Here is a 12,605-nt window from a genome sequence, read left to right as displayed (position 1 = left end):
TAATATTAGTATTTCTACATTTTTAGGTTTTTCACATATATTTATATATATATATACACACATATCCAGAAAATTCCTTATTGTAAATAAATTATATATTAATCTAAAATCTAAGATAACCATTCTCATTTCCAGTCTTTCTTCTTCTGAAATGGTAAATTTTCAAAGTAGATTTTGGTGTATAAAGGTGTACATGGGTTTACCTTGGTATAATAAAAGTATCTTTGAAAAATACTTTTTGTTCACTTTATCAGTTTGCATTTTGTCATATTGCTTTGCTTCATTTCCATATGGAAGGTGTCAGAATAAGGTCCATACACATACAGCTAGTACTACAAAGATACCAGTTTACACTAACACAAACAGGTATGAAGTATACATCATAACTGGTATCTAGGTGCAGTATGTGTAAGAGTTTCTCTAGATGTTCATACACTATACTAATGCTCAAGTACCAGAATATTCCAACATCAGTATTTATAGTCAAATTACACTAAGTAGAAATTTTTCCTTAGTTACACTTTATCACCTAATCAATTAACTCACATATGTACACACACAGAGGACACCTTAATTAATGTGGCATCTACCAAAAAAAACCCCACAAAAAAACCAAGAAGAATCTAATATATTTGATAGTGTTTATGCCATGAACAGATGAGGTGGCTTGAACAACAGAAATTCATTTTCTCACAGTTCTAAAAGTGTTTGCCAGTATGGTTTCTTCTGAGGCCTGTTTCTTTGCTATGCTAATGGCCAGCTTCCCTCTGTGTACTTAAATGGTCTTCCCTCTGTGTGAGTACTCCCAGTGTGCATCTCCGTGTATCCAAATTCCCTCTTCTTGAGTTTGGTTTTCTTAGATTTCAGTGTATGGTCTCTGGCCTAGGTTTTGATTTGCTTGCCAAAGGCACTAGAGCTAATTAACTTCCATGTTTAACGATTTTAACACATACAAGAATCTATTTGTACAATGTTTTCACCGCCTGCTTTAAAAATGTTAGAAAAAAAATAATATGATTTACTTCAATCTGTAGTGTAGGCAACAGCTACCAACTAAATACATAAAACATCAAGCAGAACAGTCATCAGCAAGCTTCTTTGAAGAGCCCAGTTGAGCTCTTCAAGTCTTTGGACACAAATTTATGACCTGAGGCAGCCCATGATGTCAAGGAGCCAAACTCATAAAACGACCTGATACTTTCCCCAGAAATACCCCAAAGCCAATAAACTATCAAAGCTGAAAGCTGCAGGGAGAAAATTTTTAAAAATGAACAATTGGGGAAGCCCTTCTCGTTGACAGGCCCAACTACACTGAAAGCTACAGAATCCAAGAGCTAAAGAGCAAAAAGATATGCAGGATGACTCTCAGGGTAATGTTTATTATTGACAGAGAAGCATAAATAGCACTTGCTTTAAGAAAATATGCTGAAGAAACATTAAAAAACCCTAAGGTGGGAGGCGGGAGGCGGGAGGTGGGGGGCGGGGGCGGGGGCGGGGGCCGGGCCCGGTAAAAAAGAAAAAAAGTAAAAAACCCTAAGGTTAAGTTACAGGAAAAATAAGAACTCAAAAGGTTAAGTCCAGGTTGATGATAATGGTGATAATAATCCACTCCTGGGTAGATATTTTTGTTCCTAGAGAAAGTCACTAGGATTTATCTGTACAAAGATTTTAGCAAACTCTTTTTTTTAATTTTTAAAAATTTATTAATGAGAGATATATATAGAGAGAGGCAGAGACATGGGCAGAGGGAGAAGCAGGCTCCATGTAGGGAGCCCGACATGGGACTCCATCCTAGGACTCCAGGATCAGGCCCTGGGCTGAAGGTAGCGCTAAACCGCTGAGCCATCCAGGCTGCCCAATTTTAGCAAACTTTTATTTGGGTTTTCACCTTCCCTTTCACACCACATTCCCAGAGAAGGTTACACAAGCTGTAGCCCAAGAAAGAAAGACCTTGATTAATTTAAGTCAATCTAGTCATTCAGGAAGTTAGGAAGGGCATGTGTCAAAATTGTGGCCAATGAGGGACACCTGGGGGGCTCGGCAGGTGAGCGGCTGCCTTCAGCTCAAGGCATGTTCCTAGAGTCCTGGGATCAAGTCCCGCATCGGGTTCCTTCCACAGAGCCTGCTTCTCCCTCTGCCTGTGTCTCTGCCTCTCTGTCTCTCATGAATAAATACAATCTTTAAAAAAAAAAAAAAATTCTGGCCAATGAGAAGCCTAGGGGCTTCTGAGAACGGTTGCCTGGCAATAAAGGAGACACAGAGAAGGAAACTGTCCCACTCCTGCTGTTATAACTGTAGCAGCCAACTTCTGACCGTGAAGGAAGCAGCCTACAAGACAAGCTAGGGATAGCAGAGCAGAAAAAATAAAAAGAACCCTGAGGCTACCTACCTTAGGACTTCTGGTTATACATATAATATATAATCCCAATTTCCTTGTTTGAAGTCCTTTAGGTTTTCTGTTACAAGCAATTAAATACAACTTATGGATATAGGCAGAGGGAACACATGATCCAGCAAACAGCATTAGACCAAAAACAAAAGATCTAAACGATTCAAGCAGCAGCTTAAACTTTTAAGATGCAACCGTTTCTGCTTAAAAGGGACAGGGAACAAAGGAAAACTGAATACCAAGAGCATAGCCCACTGTTGCAGTTTACAAAGAGAAATGTTTCTGACACTAATGAAGGTATACAAGTCATTTAAGGCTTAGAAAATTTCAAAAGCTCAACTGCAGGGATATAGGGGGAATAGTAAGGAAGGCCCAGAATTCACGAGCTAAAATTTAGATTAAGAAATAAGGTTTCCCAGAGCACACATCTCATAAAGAATTTGGCAGCTCAAGGGAGAGGTATCCTGACTTTAGGACTTGATTTGGAGCAGATGCAGCCATAAGCTCAATGCCATTAACTATCAAAACTCAACCCATCTTCCTTGCTTAGATTTGTGCTCCCCAAAATACTTCTGATAGTTTCCCAACATATACCTCCCAGCCTAAAACAGGTATTTGAAAAGTTACTGGTTTATAAGGAGTGCTTTGGTTTACACATCTTTTGGGAGTCTAGGTAGAATGAATCAGACCCTTTTGCACATGCTTTGACAAAACTGAAATTTCTAGCCCTATAAAAGGGGTATTAACTTTGCTACGGTATAAATATCCTAAATGATACCTCCATTTCAGACCTAAAGTACTGATTTTCAACTATCCTAGAGTCAGATCTGACTGGAGAACACATTTTATTTATTTGGAGAGACAGCAAGGGTGTGCACATGGAAGCACAAGTCAGGAGGGAGAGAAGGCCAGAGGGAGAGGAAAATTTTAAGCAGACTCTGCTGAGCACAGGGTCCAACATGGTATATGATCTCACAACCCTGAGATCATGACCTGGGCAGAAATCAAGAGTCAGACACTTAACTCCAGGCATCCCTGGAGAACACATTTTAAACAAAAGCCCACTACCCAATCCTTCCCAAAACCTACTTAACAATTACTCCTGGAGTGAGCTAGGTACTGGGAGTAGTTGTGTGCTTTCAACATACTAAAGAAAAGGGCAAAGTGATTTAGGCTGGGTTCCCCCAGAATCAGACTCTAAGAATTTGTGTGTAACTGACAATTTCAGGATGTACTTATTAGGGAAGTACAGATGTGAAACAAGGAAAGGAAGCCTATGTAGGGCACATGTGCACACAGATTACCACTATGGGCCATTATGCTTGCTTCCACTGGGGACCGCAAAAAGATGGCATGGATGCCATTATCCCACTCGGGAGGCTACAGTTGTGTCATTTTTCTGGACAGCAAGGAAAGTGGGTCTGCACCCTCTAATTCTCATCTGCCATGAGCCAAAAACCATTGCCAGAGGCACTGACTCCACAGTACTCCAAGCAGATGGAAAGCTTCAAGCAGGCACTTGCAGTAGGACTCCTGTCGGCACTTGCTGGACATTGAGTGCACAGAGAATATAGGTGGAGCACCGACACCTTCTGTTATACACCTGATGGTTCCTGATTGGTTTCTCTCTTTAGCAATCAGCAGTTTAGTGTTTTACTATCTCTCATGGTAAAAGATCTTTGATGCAGATCTCTCTGCTCCATCCAGAAGAACTAGCATCTTTCTAGTAGCTACTAGTTCTAAAATGAAACCACTTTGTTCATTATTGACCCAATTGAGAGCCCAAAGATATCAGTTCCTCCTCCATGGTTTTTTTTTTTTTTCTTTAATCAAGGTTTTGGAATACAATCAAAGAAAAACACTTAGAGACTCAAAGTTCTATTTATTTTCAACAATGAAAGCAACACAACAAAGAGGAATCAATCCACTAATTTGTAAATCTAACACAATCCTTAGCACAAACAATTTTCAATAAATAAAAACACATTACTAGTAACTAAGTAAGACTTAAGTTTCTCTACGATTTTGTGTTTTAAACAAAACTGGGTCGTAGGTAAAGAAACACGTGCCACAAGTACAACTGACAAAGACTGGAAGAAAAGAACAGCCAAGGAGCAGGGTCCCCAAATATTAAGTTAGCAAAGGGAATACGGGATTTTCCAAGCAGTCTAGAAATCAGAATTCACTAGGGGTTGCAAGGGTTTAGGGAAGTCTGTGTTCAAGGCCTTGTAATTAAAACTTTCCACATTTCTAAATTCTTTATTTGGAATCTACCCAATCTAGAGGAGCTTCTACCAAAGAACAGGAAGCTCTTTACTTATACTGCCTGAAAAGACTGATCTCTTAATCTTCCTCCTTTGACTTTGTCACTAGCTCCTGAAACGATATAGCAACGGTTCCATTCAGAAAAGGATTACCACTATATAAACCAACCTCCTTCTGGTTTAGATTTTCCTTTCATAAACACTGATAACTGCCAGGGATAGCTCTAAATATATCCAATATCGTTTATTTTTAGCCTCCTATGCAACTCTGCTTGGCTACAAAATCTAAGACTCACAAAGCAATGGCAGCATTGGTCAGAAGACAAGTGTCAGTTCCAATGTACAAATCTCTACACCGTTTTTCTTTTCTCATTATTTTGCCAATTATTTCTTTCGGAATTCAATCCTCCGAGCTACATTCTGAGCACCAAATTTTTTGACCAATGCATCTCGAGCATCCTCATCATCTTTTTGCAAATCTAAGTCATCCTGTCGTGACCAAATGGGATACCCATCAGCCCTCTGACCAGACTCTAAAAAGGAGGAAGTAGCCTCCAGCTCACCACTATTTTTTAGGAAAGCCTGTGTTACTGTTGACAGATCCAAGTTAAACTTTTCCATTAACTGCCGGATGATCTTAATAGCAGCTCCAACCTCTGGTGGAGAAACTTTTTCTTCTTCTTCTTCTTCCTCGTCCTCATCAGGCTGTGTCTCAGAGTCTTCCTCAGGTGTGGGTGGATCATCATCACACATTGTTATGTGTATTTCAAAATCAGGGCTCTCGTCAACCTAGAGACAGTGATGAATATGATCAGCTCCTAATGATCAGTTCCCAAACACTTACTCCTGAGACGTCTACTCTCATTGGGGCAGGAATTTTATCTCTTTTGCTCATCACTTACATCCCCTGTGCCTACACCAATGCCTTCCAGAAGTACTCAAAACACTTAACTGTACAAGTATGCCAGAGCCTCCATGCTGTACTACATTTAAGCACATTACAAAACATGTTATGTGAGAAGAAACCTATGTGGAACATGTTTGCATTTGAAAGTTTATGGGTAACAGACCAAATATAAAATATAAAGGATTACAAAAAGCAACAATCATGAAATTCTGCTAATACTTACACATTCCTTCACTCACCAATTACAGCATTTTAAATTATGTTACTGTTTTATCGTGAGGCCTAACCATTTTCCTTTATGTTAATAAGAAAAATTAATTTACAAGATCCTTTTCCTTGGAGAAGATATACACATATACTTTGGGCTTTCTTTTAAATTAAGCCTATCTTACAGCTCCTACCTTTCTCTGTAACTATGACTAAATATGAGATCCCAACAGTGTCAGAAAGTCAAATATGGAGGCATTAAAAAAAAAAAAATCCCAAAACCACCCTAAGTACACAAAAGGATAAACTTGCTTGTTACAAAAAAAATCAATCTCTTTTAAAAATTGCATTTTTCGGGATCCCTGGGTGGCGCAGCGGTTTGGCGCCTGCCTTTGGCCCAGGGCGCGATCCTGGAGACCCGGGATCGAATCCCACGTCGGCTCCCGGTGCATGGAGCCTGCTTCTCCCTCGGCCTGTGTCTCTGCCTCTCTCTCTCTCTAAGTAAATAAATAAATCTTTAAAAAAAAAAAAATACAAAACTGCATTTTTCCTGAGAAGCTTAAAATATTTTTAAAAGATAAATTCACAATCTTACTTTGAAAACCTTAAACTGAGAACAGAATACTTGAATTGGGATGCTTATACTGTTAAAAACAATTCTCCCCAATTTTTCTCCCTCTCCCCTTAAGTTTTCCTACCAAAACCTAAAAGCTACGCCTGAAACCAAAATCAGTCCACTTTCTATTCTCCTTCTCCTCCACCTCTTACCTTGCTAGGCCTTATATGAATAAAAGAATAAATGTGATAACCAATCTTAAAGAAGAATGGAAGCAGGGAAAATAAGTTAAATCTAGTCAACATACCACAATCTCCTCAAACTCCCGAGTAGCTTCTACAAGCATCTTTTTGACTGCTTCATCATTCTCCTTGATCTCTTCCTTTACATATTCTTCTTCAGGTAAGTCTGGAGTTCTCTTATTCTGTGGTTCTATTAAAGAGAAGAACAACATCAGTTTAGAATTAGCCTCTTTGGCAGAAACTGAAAATAAAGTACATGCTCAGTGTGAGCTCTGAGCCAGAAGTGAGTCTGGGCTTTTTTTTTTTTTCCTATTATAAGACATTGGTTTTTGATCAGAAGGATACGAAAAACATGTGACATGCATGCTCAAAAATTTCTACTCTTGCTTCTAAAAGGTTGTACTATCCAAATAGTGCTATTTTTTCTAGGTTCTAATATATAAAATAAACTCTTCAAGTGTCATTCAATTTTGCTTTGTATTTATAAATTATTCAAATTAACAAAATTGTGCCATAAATTGGGTTCTCTGGGAAGCAGACTGTGAAATGGAGATTAAGGTGCTTGGTAGGGTGCACTCCTGGGAAAATTCCTGTTGAGAACAAAGTGGGAGTGGGCAGAGAGAGAAGCTGAGCTGTGAAAAAGCTCCATCAAAGCCTCAGCTGAAACTATGGGGAAGTGTGGACCTAGGAGCCCTTCAGAACTGACCAAGTTGGGGTGAGGGAGCCAAGACAGAACTCCCCATAGATTAGCCCCTAAAGAGACAGAACGTAAAGACTGCTAACTCTAGGAAACGAACTAGGGGTGGTAGAAGGGGAGGAGGGCGGGGGGTGGGAGTGAATGGGTGACGGGCACTGGGGGTTATTCTGTATGTTAGTAAATTGAACACCAATAAAAAATAAATTAAAAAAAAAAAAAAAAGATTAGCCCCTAAATGCTAGCTGTCCTAAGATGACAAGACTTTGGGACAGCTCTCCTAGCTGCTGAAAACAGATGTAGAGGGCACACCACAATCCACTACCATCTACAGAAAGGGGGACCTCCTAAAACTAAGCATCCTCTTGTTTCTCTTTTACTCTTTGTTCTGGGAAGATTTAATTCTGTTCTTTTCCACTTAAAAAAAAAAAACTACTAAGGGGCAGGAGAAAGATGTTTGTGATGGAACTGTTCTGTATCCTGATTTAGGTGGTGGTTACACTACTTGCATATGTATTAAAATATAAAATACATAACTGGAAAATAGTATGGTGGTCCCTCAAAATACTAAACATAAAATTACCATATAATCCAGCAATTCCACTTCTGAATATATACTCACAAAAAATGAAACTAGGGTCTCAAACAGGTATTACCACACCCATATTCATAGTAGCATTCTTCACAACAGCCAAGATATGGAAACAACCTAAGTGTCCATTAATGGAAAACCAGATAAACAAAACATGGTCTACACATGCACTGGAATATTATTCAGCTTTAAAAAGGAAGGAAATTCAGACACATGCTACAACATAGATGAACCCTAAAGACACTCTACTAAATGAAATAAGCCAATCATAAAAAGACAAATACATGATTCCACTTACATGAGGTAGACAGACCAAATTCATAAAGACAAAAAGTAGAATGGTGGCTGTCAGAGGCTAGGGAAGAACAAAGGGAGTCAGTGCTTAATGGGTACAGAGTTTTAGTTTTAGAAAAAGAAAAAGTTCTGGAGATTGATGGTGGTGATGGCTACATGACAATGTCAATGTACTTAATGTCACCAAGCCGAAGACTTAAAAAGTTAAAATGGCAAATTTTATGTAACGTGTATTTTACCCAGTATCTCTAGATATTACCCATTTCAATTTTTGTCAATCTGATTAACAAAATACATTCCCTTGTTCTGATTTACTTTCCTGAAAAATACTACTACACACATTTGTTACTTAAGTTTCCACATGTCAGAAGTCCAAGCATGGTTTATAGCATCCTCTAATCAGGGTCCAATTTACTTTTACTTAATAACAATATTCTGTATTTGCTTATTGGCCATTTATTTCCTTTTCTGAAAACTTCTTGTTCCATCTCTTTTGTTCATTGTTCTCTAGTTTTTATTTTCAAGGACTTCTCCAAGGTCTCTGAACATTAAGGAAACTGTGTTGCAGTATATTGAAAATATTTTTCCAGTTTGCTGACTTTATCATGAGAAGTTTTTAATTTCAAGTAATCGAATATGTAAAATTCTTTGTTAATCTTTTTGCTTGTGGGACCATGCAAATATTAAATAGTATATTCAAGGCAACCTATTGAATGGGAGAAAACATCTCCAAATCATACATCCAAGAAGAGGTTAATATCCACGATAAAGAATGGATCCAACTCAATTAAAAAGTTTCAATTAAAGAATAAGCAGAAGATCTGAATAAAGATTTTTCCAGAGAAAGCATACAAATGGCCAAGAAGCACACAGAAGATGCTCAACATCACTAATCATCAGTGAAATGCAAATGTAAACCACAATGAAGTATCACCTCACACCTGTCAGAATGGCTATTAACAGAAAGACAAGAAATGACAAGTATTGGACAAGATGTGAAGAAAACGAACCCTTGGGATCCCTGGGTGGCGCAGCGGTTTAGCGCCTGCCTTTGGCCCAGGGCGCGATCCTGGAGACCCGGGATCGAATCCCACATCGGGCTCCCGGTGCATGGAGCCTGTTTCTCCCTCTGCCTATGTCTCTGCCTCTCTCTCTCTCTGTGACTATCATAAATAAATAAAAATTAAAAAAAAAGATAAAAAAAAAAAACAAAAAAACGAACCCTTGTGCACTGTTGGTGAGAGTGTAAACTGGTGCAGCCACTATAGAAAACAGTACTGAGGCTCTTACAAAAAATTAAAAATAGAACTACCATATGACCTAGTAATATCACTTTAAGGTGTCTGAAGAAAATGAAAAACAGGGGATCCCTGGATGGCTCAGCGGTTTAGTGCCTGCCTTCGGCCTCGTGCATAGTCCTGGAGTCCCGGGATCAAGTCCCACATTGGGCTCCCTGCATGGAGCCTGCTTCTCTCTCTGCCTATGTCTCTGACTCTCTCTATCTCTCATGAATAAATAAATAAAATCTTAAAAAAAAAAACAAAAAACACTAATGTGAAAAGATACATGCAACCTTATATTCAAAGCACCATTATTTATAAAAACCAAGATATGGCAACAACCCAAGTGTCCATCGATGGATGAATGGATTCAAATGTGTTGTGTACACACATACACACACACACACACATCCTGGAATACTACTCAGCCATGAAACAAAAAAAAACCCCAAAACGAAATTTTGCCACTTACAACAACACAGATGGACCCAGAGGATATCATACTAGTGAAGTATGTCAGAGAAAGACAAATACCATGTTATTTCACTCATAAGTGGATTTAAAAAAACCAACCAAACAAAACAAAACCTGACCTCACAGATACAGAGAACAGGGATGAAGACAGTTGGCATGGAGGATGCAGGGCAGCTAAATGGGTGAAAGAGGTAAAGAGGTGCAAACATCCGGGCAAATATAAATAAATCACGGAGTTATAATGTACACAGTACAAGGAATACAATCAATGATATCGTATTAACTTGTTTGGTGAGAGTAACCTGACTTTCTGTGGTAATCAGTTTGCAATGTATGCAAATGTAGAATCCCTAGGTTGCATACTTGAAACTCAAATTGTATGCCAATTGTAATTCAATTTTTTAAAAAGATCAATAAACAATAACAATTAAAAAACGTACTCATCCATATTTCCTTTAATTTTTTTTAAGTAATATCTATGCCCAAGATAGAGCTCAAATCTACAACCCTGAGATCAAGACTCAAATGCTCTATGGCTGAGCCAGCCATGCACCCCTTATCCATATTTTCTTAGTCATTTCAGGATTTTAATTTTTACAATTAAATATCTGATTATCAAAATATTAAGAGTAGGGTGAATCCAGCTTAATTTTCTCCAAAGTTCCAACTGGCCTGCCTGTAGTCCCAACACTATCAATTTAAAAGCAAAGCTCTACATGATCTACTTTACCCTACACATAGCCTTGTCTTCTCTCCCAAAATTCTCCCTCTTATTACTCCATTCTAGCCACACTGGTCTTTGTTGCTCCAAGAACACACCAGCTATATTCCCACCTCCAGGTCTTTGCATTTAATATTCCCTCTGCCTGAAACACTTCCTCAGGTAACCACCTGGCTTGCTCTTTCCTGTGGTCTCTGCTCAAATATCAGCTTAGGTAGTGATGTTCCTTTGTCACGCTGTAAAAAAACAACCTCCACCCCAGCCCTTACCTTGATTGTATTTTTCCCTATAGCACTTACCACTGCCCAGCTAGCATGTTAAGCTCCATGACCGCAGGGACTTTTATTTATTGTTATATCCCAGCAGGATAACAGTGTCTGGCACTCAAATATCTGTTGAATGAATGAATCTGAAATGTCACTTTTACCAAAAACAAAATTCCTACTAAGCATGCTGAACAGGAAAAACAGACTGAACTCCCCAGACTTGAACTCTTCTTATATGGAATAGCCAGCCACACAGGGAAAGGGGAAGGGGATGAGGGAGGGTGATAGGCTTCTTTAAACAAAAGGGTCTACCAGCTTAAGCTCTCAATAGCGGTTACATCAAAAGTGAAGCATCTGCTAAGTCCTAACCACACCTGAACCCCCACGTTCAAGTCAACTGCATTAAAAACTCACTTCACCTGAGCAAGACCTGGAAAACCATTCCAACTGACGAAACCTTCTGTGAATACGCATAGACGCCGAAACGTGAAAATATGAACTGGTCTGGCATGCCTTTCACAAGGCTTATACTCAATCTATCTGCACAGAATTTTTTTTTTTTTTTAAAACGAGTCTCTGGAAAAGACACCCTAGAAGCTGGTGAACGACACAGTGTCCCTGGGGCAGAAAACTGGGTAGCTGGTAGGTAGGATTGGGGGCGGGGTGGGGATCTCTATATAGCCTTTTGTATCTTTTGAGTATCAAGCCATGTCAATCCCCTAGTTACTGGAAAAATACAACCAAAGTGCGAGTAGAAAATGGTGCAATTTTACCCGGATGTCTAAAGGGGAGGGGAGGTCCGGGCGACGCTCCCAGACGCGCCAACATGGACGCCCGAGAGAGGGGAAGGCGCCCCGCCCCCACCCGCACAGGTGCAGCGGAAGTCCCGCGTTCGCGGCCGAGGCCTCACCCCCGCTATCGGCGGCCTCGGGATCCTGCTCAGCTTTCCGCTTGAGTTTCTGGGAGGAGGGGCTCACGGGGGCGTCCCCCAGCAGGTACTTATGCTCCTGGCCCCGCAAGTGCTTGAGGTAGCGGTCCTTCAGAGACTGCCAGGAGTGCTCGGTGAGAGAGCTTTTCTCCATCGCCTTCCACAAGGCGGTGCCGGTGACGGAGCTGGGCGAGCGGGCATTTTCCTTCACGTACGTCAAGATGGCCACGTCGTCTGCGTCCGTGAAGGCGATGCGACCCGCGAGCGGCTGCGGCTCGGGCTGCGCGGCGGCGGCGGCGGCGCTCCCCTCGGCCTGGGCCCCGGGCTTCGTCTCCGGGGCCTGGCCGGCCGCCGAGCCCAGCCGATAGGCCTCCAGGTCGAGCCTCTCGTTGCGCTCCACACAGTCCAGGATGTACTGCGTGGAGATGAAGTCGCCCGAGGCCTCGGCCGCCGCCTCCCCGGGCTGGGCCAGCAGCACGGCCCCGGGCTCCTGCACCCGGCACAGGGTGCCGCCGCCGTGCAGGATGAGCGTCGAGAGCCGGCGCTTGGCCGGGCTGGGCCGCACGTAGAAGGACATGGAACTGCCATCTTCCCTCACGAACAGAGTCGAGGAATGGGTGGGCCCGTTGGGGTCTTTGCCCAAATCCATCGCCTCCGCCATAGCTAACGCCAGGGACCAGGAGAGCGGCACCCAAACGCGGTTCTGACGCACAGAGCAAAACAGAACCAAGAACGGCTCCCGACGCCGCGGCCGCGGAGCCCCGCCCTGCGCCTGCGCAGCCGCAGCGCGC

At 41.3% G+C, this 12,605-nt stretch overlaps 1 protein-coding gene and 1 long non-coding RNA gene across 2 annotated transcripts; both read right to left on the bottom strand.

The window, feature by feature from the left end:
- Positions 1–4,251: 4,251 nt before the first annotated feature.
- On the bottom strand, positions 4,252–12,594 carry TERF2IP (TERF2 interacting protein). The gene is made up of 3 exons (XM_077890755.1): positions 11,797–12,594; positions 6,631–6,755; positions 4,252–5,442 (listed from the first exon to the last, which is right to left on the bottom strand). The coding sequence occupies exons 1-3, from the start codon at positions 12,473–12,475 to the stop codon at positions 5,038–5,040; spliced, it is 1,209 nt and encodes a 402-aa protein (XP_077746881.1). The 5' UTR covers positions 12,476–12,594; the 3' UTR covers positions 4,252–5,037.
- LOC144309874 (uncharacterized) lies at positions 6,832–11,752 on the bottom strand. Its single transcript, XR_013375763.1, has 3 exons — positions 11,660–11,752; positions 10,920–11,012; positions 6,832–8,206 (listed from the first exon to the last, which is right to left on the bottom strand). It is a non-coding gene; the product is annotated as an uncharacterized LOC144309874 (long non-coding RNA).
- Positions 12,595–12,605: the final 11 nt, after the last annotated feature.

This window comes from Canis aureus, chromosome 3 (genome assembly GCF_053574225.1).
Source record: "Canis aureus isolate CA01 chromosome 3, VMU_Caureus_v.1.0, whole genome shotgun sequence".
NCBI lineage: Eukaryota > Metazoa > Chordata > Mammalia > Carnivora > Canidae > Canis > Canis aureus.
The sequence above is the reverse complement of the archived record's forward strand: the minus strand, read 5'-3'. Positions and strand labels throughout refer to the sequence as shown.